At 42.0% G+C, this 20,206-nt stretch overlaps 2 protein-coding genes across 3 annotated transcripts; one reads left to right on the forward strand and one right to left on the reverse strand.

Moving 5' to 3' along the window:
* Positions 1 to 1,952: 1,952 nt before the first annotated feature.
* tbc1d31 (TBC1 domain family, member 31) lies at positions 1,953 to 11,348 on the reverse strand. Its single transcript, XM_070911674.1, has 23 exons — positions 11,278 to 11,348; positions 10,120 to 10,260; positions 9,299 to 9,414; positions 8,947 to 9,125; positions 8,601 to 8,752; positions 8,259 to 8,418; positions 7,833 to 8,033; positions 7,550 to 7,723; positions 7,333 to 7,412; positions 7,079 to 7,225; positions 6,768 to 6,901; positions 6,359 to 6,492; positions 6,058 to 6,237; positions 5,728 to 5,960; positions 5,558 to 5,630; positions 5,331 to 5,410; positions 5,083 to 5,218; positions 4,684 to 4,776; positions 4,150 to 4,278; positions 3,733 to 3,927; positions 3,434 to 3,503; positions 3,143 to 3,331; positions 1,953 to 2,464 (listed from the first exon to the last, which is right to left on the reverse strand). Exons 1-23 carry the CDS (start codon positions 11,346 to 11,348, stop codon positions 2,310 to 2,312), a joined length of 3,222 nt encoding a protein of 1,073 aa, XP_070767775.1. The 3' UTR covers positions 1,953 to 2,309.
* Positions 11,349 to 13,585: 2,237 nt separating this feature from the next.
* Positions 13,586 to 19,412, forward strand: derl1 (derlin 1). Of its 2 annotated transcripts, none has more exons than XM_070911540.1 (8): positions 13,586 to 13,806; positions 15,456 to 15,567; positions 15,658 to 15,722; positions 16,428 to 16,454; positions 16,905 to 17,000; positions 17,215 to 17,267; positions 17,432 to 17,542; positions 18,478 to 19,412. In XM_070911540.1, the coding sequence occupies exons 1-8, from the start codon at positions 13,654 to 13,656 to the stop codon at positions 18,617 to 18,619; spliced, it is 759 nt and encodes a 252-aa protein (XP_070767641.1). In that variant the 5' UTR covers positions 13,586 to 13,653; the 3' UTR covers positions 18,620 to 19,412. The 2 variants fall into 2 exon arrangements, with proteins under 2 accessions (XP_070767641.1, XP_070767642.1); XM_070911541.1 differs by having other exon boundaries at positions 17,492 to 17,542.
* Positions 19,413 to 20,206: the final 794 nt, after the last annotated feature.

The raw sequence follows: 20,206 nt of genomic DNA on the forward strand, positions 1-20,206 counted from the left end.
GGATTTTAACATCTCAAACATCAAGAGTTAAAACACCAGAAAGATCGTGCTTATGCACTAGCATCAGAGTAGTTTTTTGGGGGAAATGATTCCATAAAGGTTTCCTACTCCTGTCATACCTTTTGGGCTGCTCAGGTCCAAACCTGTCACAGTAGGGTCACTGTCTGTGGACATTGAAGGACATCGTGTGGCAGACAGGGAGCCAGCAGACAAGCTCTCTAACTCTTTGTCGTCGTCATCATCAGATGACCCAGGATCAGCTGCGTACAGCACAAAACCCTGTGTGAAGCTATGATAAATAACAAGTAATACAACCAGCGATCGTTTTCTTTTTTTTAATCCAATGAAGCGTACGTTTCAAACACGACAGACTGCAAGACAGCAGGACAAAATGTGCAAAAACAAACATTTACAAGCTGTTCTGCCGTCCCGCCCATTTTCCAGGATGTAAATCTTCTCCAGCTCTGACAGAAAGTCCACTTCTCCCTCTGCGTTGAGCACCTCATGGTATCCCACCAAGCCGCGGCTGAGCAGGGAGTCCGCCGCCAGCCGAGCGCTCTCGTTGTGGCTCAGGTCCAACGCGGGTCCGCCGGCTATGAAGTCATAACAAGAGGAGGAAGGGATGCGGAGGTCTTGAACCCGCCGCCTCACCATCCCCAGCGGTTTTGACCTCCTGTACCACAGCACGGACACGCTGCTGGCATCCATGGGTGATGCACTTGAACGCAAGTCTCTCAATTAGCTGGAGCACAAGCAGGCCGGCGTTCCAGCTGTGCATGACCCTCAGAGCCTGGGAGAGACGGTTCCCTGCGTTTCTCTGACACGAGTGAAAGAACTACCGGTTGAAACACAGAGAAAGTGGTAGACCCGCCCCCGCTTGGGGCGAGATGGCTTTACAAGTGATGAGAGATGACAGCTGAGAGCAAAAGTCATGCAATTATATGTTGATGTGACCTTCTAGGATTGAATGCAGGGCGTGAAGGCAGAGGATAAAGTGTGGCCACCTGTGAATGTAGCAAATCTTACAGGTGATTTAGTGACATTTGACATATTCCTGTCCGTCTGTGAGGCACCACGTGCGTGTTTCTGTCTGTTGATAATGAGAGAACAAAAAATGATCTAATGACTTGGCCGTTTTCCTTCCAGGGCCAGGAGCGATTCAGAGCAGGTGAGCACAGCTGAAAAGAATGAGTGACAGGAATGGGGATGGTTGTCATGCCAGCTCATGTCAGGCAACACCTGGATGCTCATAGGACCAAAAGCAGTTACAGACAGTTACAGGCACACCCAGGCAGAAGCACACAGCTCCTCGTCTGTTTTTACAGGTTACACTTCTTGGCCATAGCAGAGTCCAACCAGATCTGCATCTGTCGTCTCTTTACATAAACCAAATTGCATGTTGTGTTGACATGAGCAGAAACAGACCATGAACACCCTGAAACAAGCTGCCCAAAATATCCAATCAGAACATGATACCTCTAATCTGACCCACATACCTAAATAATACAATCTAAATGATAAAAACTGCAGTAACGGTCAAAGCAGATGACCGCCCACCTGGAGTCTGGTTCTGCTGGAGCTTTCTGCCTCTTCAAAGGAGGTTTTTCCCTTGCCACTGTCTCCATAGTGCTCACTCATGGTGGGAACTGTTGGGTCTCTGTAATATTATAAAGAAACCTGCTCTAAGTGTCATGAGATGACTTTTGTTGTGATTTGGCGCTATATAAATACAATTTAATTGAATAGTAGAAGCATCTAGGAGCTGTATTATTTACCATTTTCACTTTTGAAATAGATTTGAAAGTGTTTAAGAGCTGTATTACAAATCAGTTGCTGCTACAGTCACTGTGCTGTTTCTTACCATCAATAACAGATGTGACGCATGTCAATCTTAAAAGGAACAATGAAACAGATGTTGAATCAGGATTTTTAAAATCATTTTTATCCAAAACTGGTTTTAAATAAGACAAATCATGTAAAAGTCGTTCAAATAAAAAATTCAAAATGGAGCACCAGTGCAAATATTTAAAAAAAAAAAAAGAGACAAGCATGAATATGTTGTGTACAGCTGAACATTACATGGAAGGTGGTATGACAACACTGTTTTCATGAGATAGCGGCCGGTGATGTTCAGTTAACTTGTTTGACCCTGGTTGCATTAATAAAGGAAGGATGGTATATAAGCACATGGAAACAGATCGAAGCTAGCTGGTATGCTCCTCAGTCTGAGTCATTGTTTCTGTTGTTCTAGCTCGCGTGAGACAAGAATATGTATTTGTGACACCATGAGGACAGAGAGGAGTCTGTGGTCACTGGGAGACAGAGGACAGCGTGTGGACAGACTGTGAGGAGGCAGAGCTGCCCTCTCTGGCTCTGGCCGCCAGCTTCTGTCTCAGTTCTCTGATTTCCTTCAGTAGTTCTCTCTCGCTGCTGTCCAGCTGGGCCCGGCCTCGGTCCAGGGAAACTGGCAGGAAACAGTGGAAGAAGGACTTAAGGAACATTATTAATGCAAAAACTCAAGATAATAATGGTCATATTATGCAAAAATTCCAAACATTTAATGGTTCCAGCTTATTCCATATGAGGATTTGATGCTTTTCCCAATCTTATATTGTAGTAAACTGAATAAAAAACAATACTCTTTTTCACTTCACTTTTTTGCCGTTTTACTGACCAAACAACTGATAATTTGAGAAAATAATCAGCAGATGTATCAACAATGAAAATAATTGTTAGTTGCAGCGTTGATATTTAGCATATTATTAACAAGAAGTTTAAGTTTTCCCTTTTCAGAAACAGTAGAAGGAAGATCGAAAATCTTTTCTGTGAAATACCTCATCCTGGGCAGGTTTATTATAGTGGGGACTGATTATCATCTTGATACATTCATTTTGCGGTCTCTGCATTTGATCGTTATCTTGCCGTCGGCACCCGGAGGACACCCAAATGTGTCACAGATCGCTATCTTGCCACACGCCCAGCATCACTAATTTCACAACAAAGGCCTGTGCTGATTTGAAAACAATTTATTGAAACAAACTATGACTCCACACCAGCAGAGAGTCCTTTCAACAGAGGCAGTCTTTATCTTGTCTTCTTAGCATCGCCTTTAGAAGACAAAATCATACCGACAATGACTCACAGTTGGTGGAGGTGCTCTCTGAAGGCGAGCTGCTGTTCAGACACACCATGTTGGTTCCGGCCTTCTCCGGGGAGGCGGCAGAGTTGGGTCTGACTGCTGGACCGGCAGCGCTGGTTCCAACATAAATAGCAGTGGTGGCACTGGGTCTACGAGGAAGTCCTCTGGTCAAACACGTCTGTCTCTGCCCGCCTGGCACAAAGCAAATGCTGTAATATTAGATCCTCGTCTGGACAACAGACAGTTCAGCTCAAAGGCCACAAACAACTGGTGTGTGTGTGTGTGTGGTAATACCTGTGTCTGCTGAAGACCAGGGCTGTTTCTGATCCTGCAGCTGGGCTCTGGTACTCATCACCTCATCCCACTGCAAATGTTCATAATTAGTATTTCAGACATTGATATGGTCAGATATTTTGCTTCTTAGTGAGGAACATGCATATAAATCATTCTTTATTCTTTAAGAGCTATTTTGTAATACTGATTTTAATGTAACAGAAAAAGACCAGAAATGATGTAATCAGTAATTGTACACAGACGAACCAATAACATCTTGTAAATTGATGTGTTGACAAACATACTCTAGTTGTTCTCACCTTCCTTCCTGCCACATCTCTCACGGTGTCTGCCAGTCTCTCCTCCTCTGCCAGGGTCTGCCTGTGAAGCTCTGCCAGTCTCTCCTTCTTCCTCTCCCGCTCGGCATCGACCTGCTGCAGGCGCTCCGCCACCTCTCTCTGCCAGTCCGACTCCAAGCCCAGCTGGCACGCCTCCGCCAGGGACTCCTCCAGGGCCTGTGTGTGTGCGAGTGTGTGTGTGTGTACACAGAGAAGGTTAATGGATACCAGAGGAGAAGATCACAGGTAGCTGAGCCAAAATCAGTGTTTGTGTAACTGTGTGGCTTTGATAGTTCCTTGAAAAGCCAGACGGATGTGCGAGTGCATCAAGATGGCGCGTTGACATATGTCAATGTTCTTACACCGACTCCACACTGGAAGCTGGAAAGTGTCACTAACCTGCATGTTTGCCTCTGTGTTGTGGAGCAGCTCTGTGTAGCTCTCGTCCTCTCTTTCTGCCCTTCTCATCCTCATCTCCACCTCCTCCTCAACCTCCCGTCCCATGCGCTCCTGCTCCTTCAACAGGTGCTGAGGGGAAAAACAAACAAAAAAAACTTGAGACTCACAATTCACTGTTTGTGACGGTTACATCAACTAAATCTGAAGTTTGACTGACCTCAATGTTTGACTACTGTTATTCATTATGATTACGATTAAACCCTTGTGTCTTAAGGAGGCTACAACTCTGGCAGCGATTTTTGCTGAGAAAAACTCTCAAACTTATAGGCTGACCTGCAATTGTTGTCAGGCATTTTGATCTATTCAATGCCCACTGAGCAAAGCAGTGGTAACATTTTATGTATATCAAGTACAAAATGTGTACTAGGTTTAGGAGGGGGATAAATGGAGAAACAAGGCACAGAGAAAGAGAGGAAGGAAGGGAGAAATTAATTAAAAGAGGAAGCTGGAGAGAGGAAGGAAGGCTGAGTGCACCTGTTCAAGTCGTCTCCTCTGAGCCTCCAGCTCCATCTGTCTGACTTCTAGATCCTGAACCGCTGCAGCTGTTTCTCGCTCCCGGAGATCCATCTGTAGCACAACATAAAGGTCACTGTCCGGTTAGTTCAGCAACAACATGGAGGTTAAGATTCTTTGGTAGAAAAATGGCTAATCATTTTAACAAATAGAGACAAGCACATTAATCATGATAAACTGTGATAAACTGGCAGCCCAGGATCTGCGCAATGACCAGTAACCAAATAAAACTGAATGATACAACAGCCAGTCTTTGCTGCATCTCAGAAACAAATTAAAACTGTTGCAAAAAGAAGAAAATGACAAGACATGTAACATACATGCCTCACTGGTTAACGTCTTAATCATCAGGGCGATTACCTTTCTGCCGATCTCCTGGTCTAGTCCTTGGATCTGTGAGGCTCTCAGGTCCTGCTGGTGTTTGAGGAAACGTCTTCTAGTTGCGTCCAGCAGCTGTAACTCCTTCACCTTCAGCTCCCTCTTCATGGCTGCCAGCCTGCAGTGGACGGAGCAGCGTCAGCAAACAATTCTGCTAAATCACATCATCCTTTTTTCCCCCCTCATACTGTAACTCAACTATGGAGGCGTGGAGTGTCTTGTGCTTTTACTTTGCCCTCTGCTGTGTTAGCTTTTCCTCTTCTTGTGACAGGATGTTCCTGCGCTGTTCCTCGGCCTTCTGCAGCAGCTCCTGTGTTCAAATCAATCAAGTACGTTTCAGTTCGCTTCATTTCCATTCCAGGCTTTTTTTTCATACACACAGATTAACTTTGAGAGCAAGCCAGAAATATACATTACAACAAAATTTATGCTTAAAATAGATTTTTTTAAAGCCTACCTGTTGTGCATAATATGTCTCCTCTTCAGCTTGGCGACACACAAAATCTGCACGGAGGGCTGACACCTCCTGCCTGATGAGACAAACACACATTCCATCTGTTGCATCCTTTGAAATGTATTATCTGACATTCATTTTAGCCAATTAAACCTGTATTTCTGTTATCTCACCTCTCGCGGAGATACTCCATCTCCTGCAGTCGAATCTTCTCCCTCTCCCGGCTCTGGTATTGCACTATAAATTCTGGATAGTGGTTGAACACGGGGTACTGGCCTTTGGTCAGTGGTGTAAAGTCAGAGAGCAAAGTCCTGGGATGGATGTCGGCTGGTGTGCTGCCCATGAGCCGATAGGCCTCCTTTATCATGGCTCCCACATCCAGGTTGTTACGGTGGTGGAAAAAGTACTGAGAGGAATAGAAACGGGAGAGATGAAGACATTTTATGGAGGAGGAAAGACAGAAATGTTTACTGACTGAGGAGAGGAGAAGAGAAGGTTGTTACCTCAAAGTCCTGTTTCTGTGAGCAGAGCAGCAGAGGCTCACGGCAGCAGGTGATGTAGGCCACACAGGCCATGAGCAAGAATGAAGGATGGTTGGAGAAGACGTTGTCAAAGAGTCTGAGCCACTCATCACGAGTCAAAACCTCTGAGAACAAGGTCTCCAGCAGGGGCCACACATAGAGCTGGGACAGACAGAGAGATGAACAATAACGTGATCACATGGGTGTGAAACTGTGAGCCTGGAGTCTGACCATCCGTGTACCCTCGTGTACCCACTTGTGTGCAGCTGTGTGCTGCTGTTACCTGCGAGGTGATGCCACAGTCCACCAGGTGCTGCAGCAGCTCCTTGTCATGGTGAGCCAGAACGTTCTCCGCCATGGTCAGCACATTCAGAGGAGGGTTGGGGAAGTACTCGAACCAATGCTGACACCAATTCACTGAACAACCAAACAGACTTTGCCTCAACACATTCAGATGCCAAATAAACAGAGTCACGAGTGAAAACTAGTCCAAATCCTAGTGTCACAAGTCTTAGACTTGGCTGCTGGTTTGGTTTCATGCTTGTCAACGCTTTCATATGTGTGCAGTTAAACTATTTCAAAAGCTTTAATGAAGCAATGCTGTGATAAGCAGTAGGGTAGAAAGCCCTACATTTTCATAATGTTGTGTTTACTGGGAAAATGGCATTTCATAATAACAAAGAATTAAGTACCTATGACAGTGGCCACCACCTCGAAGCAGAGCATTGGATTGTTCTGGAAGAGCTTGACGAAAGGGAAGGCGACCAGGGGAAGGTACTCCACCTCTCCAAAGATGGCTGCCCAGTGAGCTGAGGCAGACAAAACCCTGCGGAGCGGAGGAGAGGACCAAATAAAAACCTGCAAAATCTTCAATCAAAATGTGTTTAAGAAAATGTGTGAGCTTATAATGAGTTGCAATTGAGGGTTATGTGGTTGTGTGTGTGTGTGTGTGTGTGTGTGTGTGTGTGTGAGAGAGAGAGAGAGAGAGAGAGAGAGAGGGTACCTTTGCAGTCCCCTCTGTAGCTTGTGACTCTTGATGGGGTATTTATCATTCAGAGTGAGGTAGGCTGAATGCAGACCTTTATCAGTCAGACTGCTGTACGCCGCATGGTTCTCTGGGAGACACAACAAAGACCGCCATACAAACATCCTGCAACATAGATACACAAATGAATCATGTAAATCTTTCACATGCACAAGTGTTAAAAAGTTGGCATGAGATCATATATATGAATCCTTGTGAAAGTAATCTTTCACCTGTATTTAGCAGGATATTCTCCAAATGCCTTGAGCAGGGCCACCAGTCTCTTCTTATTCAGACCAGCAGGTAGTTCATTCTATTGAGCAACACAAAGTCTTAACACTAAAGTCCGCACTCATTGCATCTAGTCATAGGGAGGAAATGCTTTGTGTGCATTTGTGGTTGAACATCTCTAGGCTTAATAAAATGTATGTACATCATCATTTTCCCCACCTCTTTATCCTCAGCTGTGGACCCAGGAGGGGGTCTAAGTATCTTCACCTGTGTCCGCCTACCCGAGCTTTTGGCTGGTCTCTGAACGACGTCTGACCTGACCTTGACCTTCAGGTTAGACAAGTCCTGATCAGCTTCACTGCCAGAGACTACTGCCACCTGGGAGGGAGGAGGCTGGGTGAGGGCGAGAGAGAAAGACACACACACACATGCACAACATGAATACACATACATAACAATTATCTTTTCATCAACAAATCAGATAACTCTTGCCACTTTTCACCTTGTTTAATTCCTGTGTGAGACTCTGAATGCTGTAGACATTGATGCTGCCATTATCCATGATGGCCACAACGTGTCGGCCGTTGGGGCTTACTGCCACTGTGGTGATGGCGTCGTCGTGGGAACCCATGTGGAAAAGCAGCTTACAGGTGTGAATGTTGATGAAGCGCATCACTCCGTCCTGGCTCAATACACCTAGTGTCTACAGACACACAAAAAAAAGCCTCAAACACACAGGCACACATGCTTACTGTGGAGAAGAGTTAGCATGTTAAACATAACATAAACACACAGAAACAGGCTCATTAACATACACACATACATGGGCTCTTTTAGGCAAATGATCTCAAAGATGTCTAAAACTGAGACAACAAGAGTGCCCAGCAGAGGAACAGAGGAGATGACAGAGAAGTCTGTGTCTGTGTACCTGGCTGGCTCCTCCGTCAAAGCTGTCGGGCAGGAATTCCAGCTGTCGGACGGTTCGGACCTGCGTGGGCATCTGAATCACCCTGACCAGCTGTTTGCTGTCCAGACACCACAGATGCAGCAGGTTGGACCGGCCACCAGCAGCAAGGCTCTTACCATCCCTGCCAACACAAGTCAGGTATATCAGTGTTGATGATGAAGACTTCTGATCCCAATTTACTTTCACTGTTATTGTACTTATGAATTGCTTAGAGGCTAAGCAGTGTGGGAAATGTAGTCATGAAGTCACTGAAAAGCTACATAATCACAGAGCTTGTTAGCTGTTGTGATGTAAGAGACCCACCGTGTGACAGCAAAGGCCTTGTAAGAGATTTTGGGTCCGCAGTCCGGGACAGGGAGCTGGTATTTGCAGAACAGTGTGTCGCTCTCCCAAGCAAAGATGGAATCATCGCTGAAACAGCTGAGGATGGTGTTACTGAGAGGCAGGAAAAACACCTGCAACACAAACAACAGTGACAACAATGAAAAGAAAGAACACATTTAGTGCATACCATACATTTACTAGGCATACAGTATCATCAGCTTAAAATTAACCAAAAACCTAAATCCTTATTTCACAGAAACCTTCCTAAAGGGATCAAACTACTATTTGTAAATGTTGTTTTCATTTGGCATGTCTGCGTGTTTACCCTCTGGATGCCAACAGACTGTCTGATGTTGAGCTTCCTCTTCCTCTGGAAGGTGTCCAGGTCCCAGAGCTGAGCCGTGTCAGAGGACGTGCTGATGGCGTAGCGACCTGAGCTGTGGACAGAGATGGATGAAACTGCTCCCTCGTGACCCCGCATCCAACTGACCAGCTGCTTTGTGTCTGTACAAAGAGACAGACAACAAATAGCAGAGAACAAGTTAATTTATAGTTACTATGATGGCGAGACAGACGCAGACGACACACTCTGTCCTGGCTTTCCACTAAACCGAGCAGCTGCTTTCATTGAAAATGAATCTAAAAACAGTACACCCGTGTGGATGTGTCCATCCTACCTTTGTCAAAGCACTTGATGGTGTAGTCTGCCAGGGCCACAAGGAACTCTGTGGTCCTGCGGAGGCTGAATGCCAGAGCAGTGCAGGCCTGTCCTGTCTTCTGCACCAGACGAAATCTGCCCAGAGAAAGAAGCAATGAAAAACACAAGATCAGATAAATGTGAAAGATAAATACTGGAACATGGCCATGGCCTTGTAAATGAAAAGGAAAACTGGGAACAAGATAGAAGAGTGCAAGTATTTTGTTGGCTCTAAATCGAACATATTCAGGTGACAAAAGAGACGTGTCAACATTAAATGGCTATTAATAGCATTAATAGAAAATGTGGGCACAGTAATGACAATAAGTGGACCATAATATTTGTGATTATGTTGTAAAATGTACACATTTACAATATTTAAGTGAAAAATAAAAGCAAAAAATATATACAATAGCAATGTACATGTATGTCTATATTTATATATATATTATGTATGTATTGTCAGTATATGTAGAAGATTTCCAGTCTGTTTATTCTGAGTGTCAGTGACACTCAGAGGGAGCAGTTGAACAGTTCGATGGCCACAGGCAGGAATGATTTCCTGTGGCGCTCAGTTGTACATTAGGGAGGAATGATTCTCCCACTGAAGGTGCTCTTTTGCCTGACCAGCACGTCATGGAGAGGATGCGAGACATTGTCCAAGATGACCTGCAGCTTGGACAGCATCCTCCTCTCTGCCACCACTGTCATAATTCACATGCTATTAATAGTGTATAACACAAGTGATAAACAAACAAACATTTAAAACACAAAATTATTTTTGGTCTTTTGAGCTCAGACCTGTTTCTACTGATGTCAAAGACATAGATGTTGCCATGGTGATCTCCAGCCAGGAAGGAATCTCCTGTGGTGTCAAAGGCCACATGGAGGAAACGCACAGTCTTGGCCTGCTGAGCAGTGCGGACCACCGTCACTAACACACTGAGGAAGATAAACAACACGCCTTAAAGGGGAAACACTCAGACGGTACTCAGATGAAAAGCAACACATTTTCAGTGAATCATGGCTGCTCTCTAGTGGTTACAATACGCCCTGAAACCAGTGGCTGAACACTTAAATGAAGCTCACCTGCAACAGCATCTCTCATGAGCAAATACACTTTGAGGCTGCTGGAGAAGTGACAGTGAGCAGCACAGATTCATCAACAACAGTCTGATTACTCACCCATGGAGCCACGAGATATTGAGAAATCTTGTGATATTTGACTTCATATCGGTTGTGATTTGATGCATTTGCTTTTTTTTCTGTTCTTAAAACAGTGAAGTGATAGAATTTTCTGGACTTGATTGCTTTAATAAAGATTTTATCACCATCCACAACCTAGATTAGAGTGAACACTACATGATTGTGATATTTTATTTAGTTAATACTGGCCAGGACCCTGTTCCCCAAAAGCATCATACGACTAAGATAATCTTGGTTTCAATGTAAGGGCGAAGATCATGTTGATCTTAAAGGCTTTTAGGGAACAGGGCCCAGTTGTACGCAAACTGCTAGACAGGTGATTCTCAAAGTGAGGAGTAATGAATATTTTTTTACTCAACAGAGCTTTGATATTTTCCATCTTTATCCTCTAACCTAAAATATAGTCAGTTATGTCTGTTCTTAGAAACAAAGTCGTACAAAGTTAGCCTAGACAACAGAAATATAAAGTGCCATCTCTTGAGAGTATACAGTAAACAGTAAGTTATGGTATATAACGTTATAGAGAGATTTTTTTTTGCCATTCAAGTGTTTAACAGTTGGTACTTGTATGAATGTACAAGGAGTGCAACAAGTGTGACACATCTCCGGATTGCAAGCAGTTGTCCTTAGCCACATTGCGATGTTATTTCAGGCTCAAAAACAAATGTCGCAGAGAAATCTTACAACATAACGTTAATCAAAATAAATCTGTCACTCCCTAATAAAGCATCATTTCGCTATTTCAAGACCTACCCTTTGCCTGGTGTTGGTTTTCGATGCCAGACTTTCCCCTCTTCTTTGTTTCCGATGTCCGTCACCTCCATTTTAAAGACGTCTGCAGAAAGTGTGCATACATTTAGGACACAGAAGAATATTACCCGTGCTTAACTTAATGTTAATGTTACTGCCCCAGGTTACAGTAGCATGGCTAGCTAACGGGCTAGTCGGCTAATCTCTTTACTGGCGGAGCGAACAGCGCGAAATTTAAAAGAGCAACAGTCAGTAACGTTAGACTTGGTTTTAAGTTCCGACCAGAGGAGCCGTAAAGCTCAGCAACATTTAGTGTTAGTCAGAGTTCAATGATCCCGTGAAAGTTTAACACTATGCTTTTTTTGTTTGTTTGTTTTGAGGACGGTTATTTTGTCGCTCAAAGTTGACGTAAAAGGTAATTTATGACGTGCATTATGGGTCGTGGCCATGGTCTTTTTTCCCCCTTTTTTTCAACTTTATTGAAAGATTCCAGACAGACAGTTTGTTCTACTTCACAGTAAAAAAGAAATAACCAAATTGTACAAAAATAATAAAATGTAGGAAAAGGAAATAATGATAACAACAACAAAAACCTTCAGAGTCTGCTAAACAATTGGAGTACATTTGAAATGTCTAATTTAATTTTTGCCAATTTATAATAATATAATTTTAGTTTTAAGTTTTCAATTGTTGTCAAATATGTTTTAAAAAACTGAATCTTTGAAAATAAAAAAGGAGAGTAAACTTAAAGCCATATAATTATATGGAAATAATATTCTGCTAAGATATTAATCAAGTTAATTATGCAAGTTTCATTTGAAGAGAAATTGGGATTGTTAAAAATGAGTAATACATAAATATTTGTTAGTATCAAAGATATGTTTGGAAACATTGTCGCCATTAAATATTTGTTTATTTTTCTTACTGTAAAATGTGATGCACAGTACAGATATTGGGCGCTATTCTGTGTATGTTTATGGAAAAAAAATTGAATATAAGCCGATATATCTTATCTTACTCTATAAGATATTTATAGATATAGCAATATTTATTCCCTGTGTCATTTATTACTTGGGTTGTTACCGACATCTGGTGAAAAGTTCATGTCAATAGCCCCATCAGAAATATATTTACTGAGAAAAATGTTGATGCGTTCAATACTTATTTCCCCCGCTGTAACATGCTCATTTGACCCATTGTGTTTATAAAAATATTGATTGGAGCAGCCTTATACTAATAGGTTCTGTCTGAAAGGATGTTGTGACCGCCTCCTGTCAATCACAACCCCGTGTTGCCAACATACAAACCAAAGCACAATGCTTTCACCCGCAATAGTCATTAATGAATCAAAAATATTTGTCTTCTTCTTTCCTGAGATGAACTAAAGATGTTAAGACGGCGGGGTTTTCAGAATATTTACTCTGAAAAACAACTGCAACGAAGTAAAAACTGCACATACTAAACAATGTGCAGAAAATGTGAAATGCTTTGCTTCTTCTTATTCACATTCATCCCTTCCCACTATAACAGATGCCATCCAAACCCTACTCCAGCTTGCCCATCTACTTCACTGGCTCGACCCAAACTCTCCACAGGTGACTGCTGTAGGACAAGCAAACTATCGCGTCTGGCACGCCTCTTTCTGTAGCTGGCTGCCCCTGGATGGTGAAGTGGGAGCTTTTGCAAATTTCACAGGAAGTACTATAATGCTGCAAAGCAAAACCAAAAGATGTGAGATAATAAAAGTACATCCGGTTCTAACAGTTTTCCTTCAGACTAAGAGCATGAAATAAACCAGCCTTCAAAATAAATGAATATAATGAAATAACTTAATACATATATAAAAGCCTACAACTTGGAAAAAGAGGTAAGAAGTAGAAAAGCCTTCAGTGGTGTTGCCTGCACTTATTGTCAAGTTAGTGTCCATTGTCAACATCCTTAACAGTATGACAGACGCAATAATTGGGCCTATATCATGTGTGTATGCTGATAAGAATAAGGTAAAAAGCCCAGCGACTGAGATACGTACCAATTTACTCTAGATGTGATGTTATTCTATTCTAACATTTATCCACACCGTTTGTTTTTCACAAGATGGAACAGCAGTTTCATTATTTCTATTAGCACTAGTAGTGGTAGTAGTAGTAGTAGTTAAAGATTTGCTTTTACTTTGAAAAGCTGAACCGGATGTGTATGCTCTGATCTCACTAACTTATGTAAAGCTAGCTCCCTGTGATTAGCCACGTCATGTAAACTTAGCAGTGCAGCATTCTGATATAAAGACAGCGAGGGGTCTCAGTTTTGGGGGGGGGTATTAGTTTATTTTCACAAAGGAGCGCTTGTTTCAGGGTTATAACTCGGCAGGTATCGTATGGAAAGATGTCTGATATCGGGGACTGGTTCAGAAGCATCCCTTTCATCACCCGGTCCTGGTTCGCTGCCTCGATTGTGGTTCCCTTTATTGGGAAACTAGGATTGGTTGACTTCAGGAACCTCATGTTGTTTCCAGAGCTGGTCTTAAGTCGATTTCATGTAAGCTTTTTTTGACTCTGTTCACCTGTGTCTGTTGGAGTAGCTGATAAACCCTATGGTTGTTGTATTTTGGATGTGGTCGGCTAGTTAGCAGGTGGCTAGCAGGGCTCACTCAACAGGCCTGAGCAGTGTGACAGCCAATGAGAGAGCGAGACGCAGGAGGTTACGACTTCCGGACGCTGTCAAAATGCTACTTAATTTAGCAACACTGAAAGGTGTAACATCACTGCCAAAAAAAAGTATTTCTTAGTACCAGAGATGGTAACATAGCCTAAATAGAATAAAAGCAGATGGTTTTCAGGTGCTGTTGCATGCCACAAAGCGGTAATAAAAGGTATTTTGGACTAATTGTAAAGGGCCGCAGAGAGTTTAACGGTGAGGTTGTACAAGGTTAGGATGGGGATATGTGTTCTGAAAGACTCACTCTGGGCAAAATAGACCCGGCAAACTAGTTATTTGCCACAACATTTTAAATATCTTTTACAGCTATAGTTAGTGGTTACTTTGAAGAGCAAGATATTATTATTGTCAGTTTATAAAATATGATGCATTGTAATAGATTAAACTAAGTAGGTAAAATGAGCTCCACCTTCACCAGCCACAACAGTAAAATGCTACTTCCCCATTAACTCTTCACTAACAATAACCCATTGATATAATACATTTAAAATATAAAAGAATTACTGCTTTTACTTCTGAAACCTTTAAGTACGTACTTGTGACTTGATACTTGTATACCTTTTTAAGGTAAGAATTTGAATGCGGGACTTTTACGTGTATTAGACTATTTTTATGCTGTGGCATTGCTTCTTTTACTTAAGTAACGGGTATGAGTACTTCTTACGCCAGTGGTTATTTGAATAATAATTACACTTTCTGAAGTGTGTTATGACACACGCACTGTTACAATAGGCTACTGATATCAATAGGTCACTGATATCTCAGAGAAACACAGGCAGTGCTGCAGCTCAATAGCTTATTATTGTATTACTCTATTTGCTTGGAGATGTTTTGTCGTTTGGCAACCAAATAAGAAACTGAATCTCAACCATGTGATATACTATAGACTATTAATCTTAAGGGAAGGATAAGAGAACGATTCATTTCATTATTACTAAATGGCTGTTCAGTCAGTACAATACATAAGCTCCTGACATTTCCCTTGAAGTTTCGAGGAAATGTGGAGGTCAGATTTGAGAGGCTGTAATCAGAGACGGCCAAACAACTGAAAAGATGAATCGAACATCAAAATTGCTGCTGTTTAATTTCTGTCGAGTGAGTAATTAATTAATCAACTAGATAACTGCTCTAATTTAATCGCACTAAAATAAAAATGGAATTGTATCCTGTCATTTCCCCCGTGATTAATAGTAATTTAACACAGAAGATGCTCATCATCCCTCAAGTCACCTCTTAAATGCTGTATTGATCTGACGTCTGTTGCCATCAAACAAAAGTCTTTTGAATCTAATTGCGAGTTAACAGACTCTGCAGAGGAACGCCAGCTTAGAAGTTATCATTTACAATCCACATGAGACTTCATGTGTGTTACAAGCGCAGCCTTGAAAGTCTGGATCTGCGTACAAACACAGCTCTGTTGATGTCTGACTACATTTGTGCTAGACTAATGTCTCTTCTGGTTGTTTCAGCTCTGGAGACCAGTGACAGCCACCCTCTATTTCCCAATAACCCCTAATACTGGCTTTTTGTACATGGTCAACCTGTATTTCCTCTACCATTATTCCACTCGACTCGAGACAGGTGAGACTGCTGGCCTCAATGACTTACACACATGCAGTCACACACACTGAATGCTCATTTTGTCATCTTTTTCTTGGTATTGTTTTCCAGGGGCGTTTGATAGCAGACCTGCAGACTACATCTTCATGCTCTTCTTCAACTGGATCTGCATTGTTGTATCCTTTGACTGGCATCACAAAATACCGAAACCTTTTAAGACCTTCCGTTTAAAACTGCAGTCCACCTACAGTAAATCATACCTTCAACCTCTGAGGTTACACCCCTGTTATACCATTGGTTCTAACTCTCTGCTGCTTTCTTAGCACCTCTGCATGACTTTTTCATCCATCTTTTCTATACCCTGCTCCCTCTCTCTCTCTGTCTGTCTCTCTCTCTTGCTGCAGCACTGTGCCATGTCAGTGTGGCTCTGAGCCAGTGGCCCAGTGTCAGTCTACCCCTGCAGAGCAGAGAAACCTAATCTAGGTCACATGCAGCACCAGCAGTACAGCCCGGCCCACATCTCGACAGTGTCGTTTTGTCAGGAGTTCAGCTCTGATTGTCGGCCTGTCTGCCTTCTCACAGACATTTCTTGTTTATGACACAAAATTGGGCAAAATCATCCTGTTCTCCTTATACCTGATCTAACACAAGAGTTCAGTTTGTCACCATAGGCAAATTGTGGGAATGGGTGAAAAAGAAAAAAAAAAAGAGGAGAGGCAGGTTAGGGGAGGTCTGATCTGCCAATGTCAGATGCCTTGCTCAAGGGAAGCGGCAGGAATGACAGTCAGGTGGTGTGGGGATTTCACCGGCTGCTTTAATCTTTAGGCTCCAGCTTTGATTGTATTGAGCCACAAGGTTGTTGTCCTTGACTCTCTCTGTAGATAGTTGGGATGCTGATGAACATGAGGGTGAGAATCCTCATTTCTTTCTGTATTTATACCACAACATGAAATGATGACCAATGTACACTGTATATGAAGCTTATAGCAATTATCACTGGAGATCTAAGGAGTGTTTCATAATGCAAAACGAAGTAAATTGGGCTTATTTGGCTAGTTTTCAGGTTTAGCTTCACCTCAGGCGTAACATGCATGTGTTTGCAGTAGGTGTCAGATCTGTAATATTTGACATGGGCATTTATTGCATACTTAAAATGTTACCTCATATCATTTTCAGTCTTAAATATCTAGATGCACAGCATTCAAGTCAACATTTGTGCTTTTAAACGCACCACAATTAAAGTAACGTCTTTGACCCATGGCTTATTAAGTGTCATTTCATATCTTTAAATGTCACAATTAATTAAACACACGACCAGAAATCAACACTCATATTGTTGTTTATGTTGTTGTTATCAGCTGCTGATGATCCCGCTGATCATGTCAGTACTCTACGTCTGGGCTCAGTTCAACAAAGACACGATCGTGTCCTTCTGGTTCGGAACACGATTCAAGGTACACCTCTTAACATCAAAAATTATACAATTTCAACTATTACAGGTCTCTTACATTTCACAGTTATTTCAGAACACATCTGGACTCGTGTCATTGTGTGATCATTTTCCCACATAATATCTACTACCGGACTGTGAAGCCCTCTTATTACTCGACATGGAGATAATTCTAATAGTCATATTAATGATATTCTTCATATTCTGCTCTGTCCTAGGCACATTATCTACCTTGGGTCATCCTGGTCTTCAACTTCATCATCGGAGGCTCGTAAGTAACTATATAAGTAACTAATTTGAATGAACTATAAATGTAAATTCAATGTAAATGAATAATGTCTCTGGGGATAATCTCTGATAAGCTGTTAATAATATTATATATAATGATAATGTTATTTCTGTGACGTTTGATTCATCTTTTCTGTTATTGTGCAGGTTTGTGAATGAACTGACGGGCAACCTGGTGGGTCACCTCTACTTCTTCCTCATGTTCAAATACCCCATGGACCTGGGAGGGCGCTCCTTCCTCACCACACCAGAGTTCTTGTAAGTTTTTTTTTTTTTTCCCCAGCTTGTCTAAACTTTTCCTTTTTAGTTAGAACAACTTCATTGCTGAGATTTGGGGATGTGCTAAACACGCTTTTGAATAAATCATATTTTTCATCTTAAAATGAAATTAAGTTTAATTCATAAGGAATAAAACACAGCCTAACTTATGTCAACACACTCAGGTGATTAACAGCTTCAGCCAGTAGCTTTTTGTGGCTAATATTAGCTAATGTTTGCAGACGATTTCGATGCGTTGACCTTTTGACTCTTCTCTAATTGCACTGCTGTAACACTATGTTTTAGGATTTACCATTATGCCATGATCTCTATCTGTGACCACAGTGGCTGCTGTTCAGAGTTACACAGGCTTGCTTTAAAATAGAGCGCACGGGGCTACCAGAAATGTTATGCGTTAGGGTTTAAACACGTCTATAGTCTGTCTGTATTACCTAAACCACTTGTTTGGAAGACAAAAATAAAAGTTAAGATTATTACCCAGACTCTCTGTTGTAAGTATTCATTAGATCTTGCAGATCTTGGTTTGACTTGAACCATCTGTACTTTGTTCAGTTTTTCCCACGTGTTCTTTCAAAGACGTGAACAAGGACTTGTATTCACTTTTGGTTTCACTTCCTAACAAGTATTTTAAATATTTGAGTAAAACTTTATTCCCACAAGAGGGAAACCAGTTTGGTCACCCATGCACAGTGACATGTAATAAGAGACTCAAGTCAGACAGATCACACCATTTTCCATTTCACCACCAGGATAAAACGATACTTTTTTTTAACTTTAATTAAAAACAACAACACCGCCATTAAGTTTTCCTCTCATAAAATGGGAATTGTTGCTTGATCACCTGCTAGTGTTAAACTCATATTTTAACGCCTCCCTTCTCATCCCTTTGCACATCTCTCTCCTTGTCTCTACAGGTACCGGTACTTCCCCAACAGGAGGGGAGGGGTGTCGGGCTTTGGAGTCCCTCCCAGCAGACCAGCTGCCCAGGAGCCTGTGAGAGGAGGAGGAGGAGGACGTCACAACTGGGGCCAAGGCAACCGTCTGGGGGGTGAATGAGCGGAGACAAGAGGAGACAGAGCTACACCCCCCCGAAACCCCCTCCCCATCCTTTCTCCCAATAACAAATAGCCGTGCAGTTGATGTTTCAGGTTAAAGTGCTTGCTTTTTCACACTTTCTTGTTTGACTTAAAATTTAATTCACATTCATCTTTAGTTTTAAAAGGATACAACAGGAAGGAATTTGAAGAAGCACGCATTTTAACTGAGACAGCAGCGGACAGCAGGACTCTGGCTATAGGCTCAGTTCACCTAGTAAAGCCAGCTCTACTATTACTACTACTGCGGATGTGTCCATGTGAAGCAGATAGGAGAACATATGAATAAATTGATTTTTTTTAATTTTTTTTTTTTAATGTCACAATTCTTGATCCCCTCCGCCTTTTCTTCTTCCTTTCTGTCCCCTGCTTTTCACCCCACCCCCCTCCGCCTTTTCTCCACACCCTGCCATCGGACTGTCAAGACAAGAGATGCTGCAGCTGCACACCAGCACGCTGTTGATTTTGATTCTTGTGTTCCCGTCCTCTCTCTGTGATGCCATATCAGATTACATTGTAATTACCAACGCACTGGCAGTGTGCTCTCCGCCATCCCTCTGCAGAACATGGGCAAAGCTATTTAGAGAGCACTGTTTCCAGGTCTGAATTTACATGGGTGTAAAATGTTTTTTTTAAGCCTCTGTGGCACAGACTTGATCTTCCTCTGTCTTAAGATCTGATCTTAACCAAAATGAGGTGAAGATGGGATTTTGCTCTTTTGTTTTTTTGTAAATATAACAGTTGTTTATTGAAAGGATGAGCGAGTCTAAGTGTGTAATTATCTGTGTACTATCCATGTTTCCTTAATGCAACACTTGGGTTCTCTCGAGTCAGGAGAGCTCAGCCAATTGTGTACCAGTGTGGCTGGTTGAGAATCACTGTGACTATATGTACGATATACAATTAGAGCTAACACTTATTCTCATCATCAATGAATCTGCCAATTATATTTTTGATTAATCACTTGTTCTATAAATGAGAAAATGGTCAGCAGTCCAAAACCCAAAGATTTTTGTTTCTCTACGACAACTCCTCCTATAGTTTAAAAGTCTGAACTAGGTCATGTTTTGCATTTGTGCTTGAAATGTCATAAATGACTTGGATGATAATTTATTATCAAACTAGGTGCTGATTATTTTTCTATTAATCGACTCACCGTTTTATCGACCAATTGTTGCAGCTTTATGGACAATATATGTATAGCTTTATTCTCCCCTTTATTGGCAGTCCATATGGTTTTTGATGCAAATGTGCCGACCCTCACTTTTGGTTGAATTGGTCATTGCATTTGAACAATGTGCACATAAAACTGGAATTATGCTAGACCTGTGCAGACCTGCACTTCAAGCAAGTTGATTGGTTGATTCAACTCCTGCCGGTAGTCGGGTTCAACGAATGTAAACAAACTGCCAGACAGTGACCTGCCAAGCCGCCTGTCTGTTTAACTTGTTTTGCACAAAGTAATTTTGTACTGAAGTAAACAAGTAATGAAGCATACAATTTACACTGGAAGACCAAGACGGTTTTAAAGTTGGTTGTGTATTTATTG

The sequence above is a fragment of the Enoplosus armatus genome, chromosome 9 (assembly GCF_043641665.1).
Source record: "Enoplosus armatus isolate fEnoArm2 chromosome 9, fEnoArm2.hap1, whole genome shotgun sequence".
NCBI lineage: Eukaryota > Metazoa > Chordata > Actinopteri > Centrarchiformes > Enoplosidae > Enoplosus > Enoplosus armatus.

Excerpts from the sequence above, each read along its gene's own strand:
- tbc1d31 (XM_070911674.1), bottom strand. The coding sequence starts at position 11,348 with ATGGAGGTGACGGACATCGGAAACAAAGAAGAGGGGAAAGTCTGGCAT. Across the intron at positions 7,226-7,332 it reads GAATATCCTGCTAAATACAG|GATGTTTGTATGGCGGTCTT; the intron begins GTGAAAGATTAC and ends TCTATGTTGCAG. Across the intron at positions 3,332-3,433 it reads CTGGTCTTCAGCAGACACAG|GCGGGCAGAGACAGACGTGT; the intron begins GTATTACCACAC and ends GCTTTGTGCCAG.
- derl1 (XM_070911540.1), top strand. The coding sequence starts at position 13,654 with ATGTCTGATATCGGGGACTGGTTCAGAAGCATCCCTTTCATCACCCGG. Across the intron at positions 13,807-15,455 it reads TGGTCTTAAGTCGATTTCAT|CTCTGGAGACCAGTGACAGC; the intron begins GTAAGCTTTTTT and ends TGGTTGTTTCAG. Across the intron at positions 16,455-16,904 it reads GGATGCTGATGAACATGAGG|CTGCTGATGATCCCGCTGAT; the intron begins GTGAGAATCCTC and ends TGTTGTTATCAG.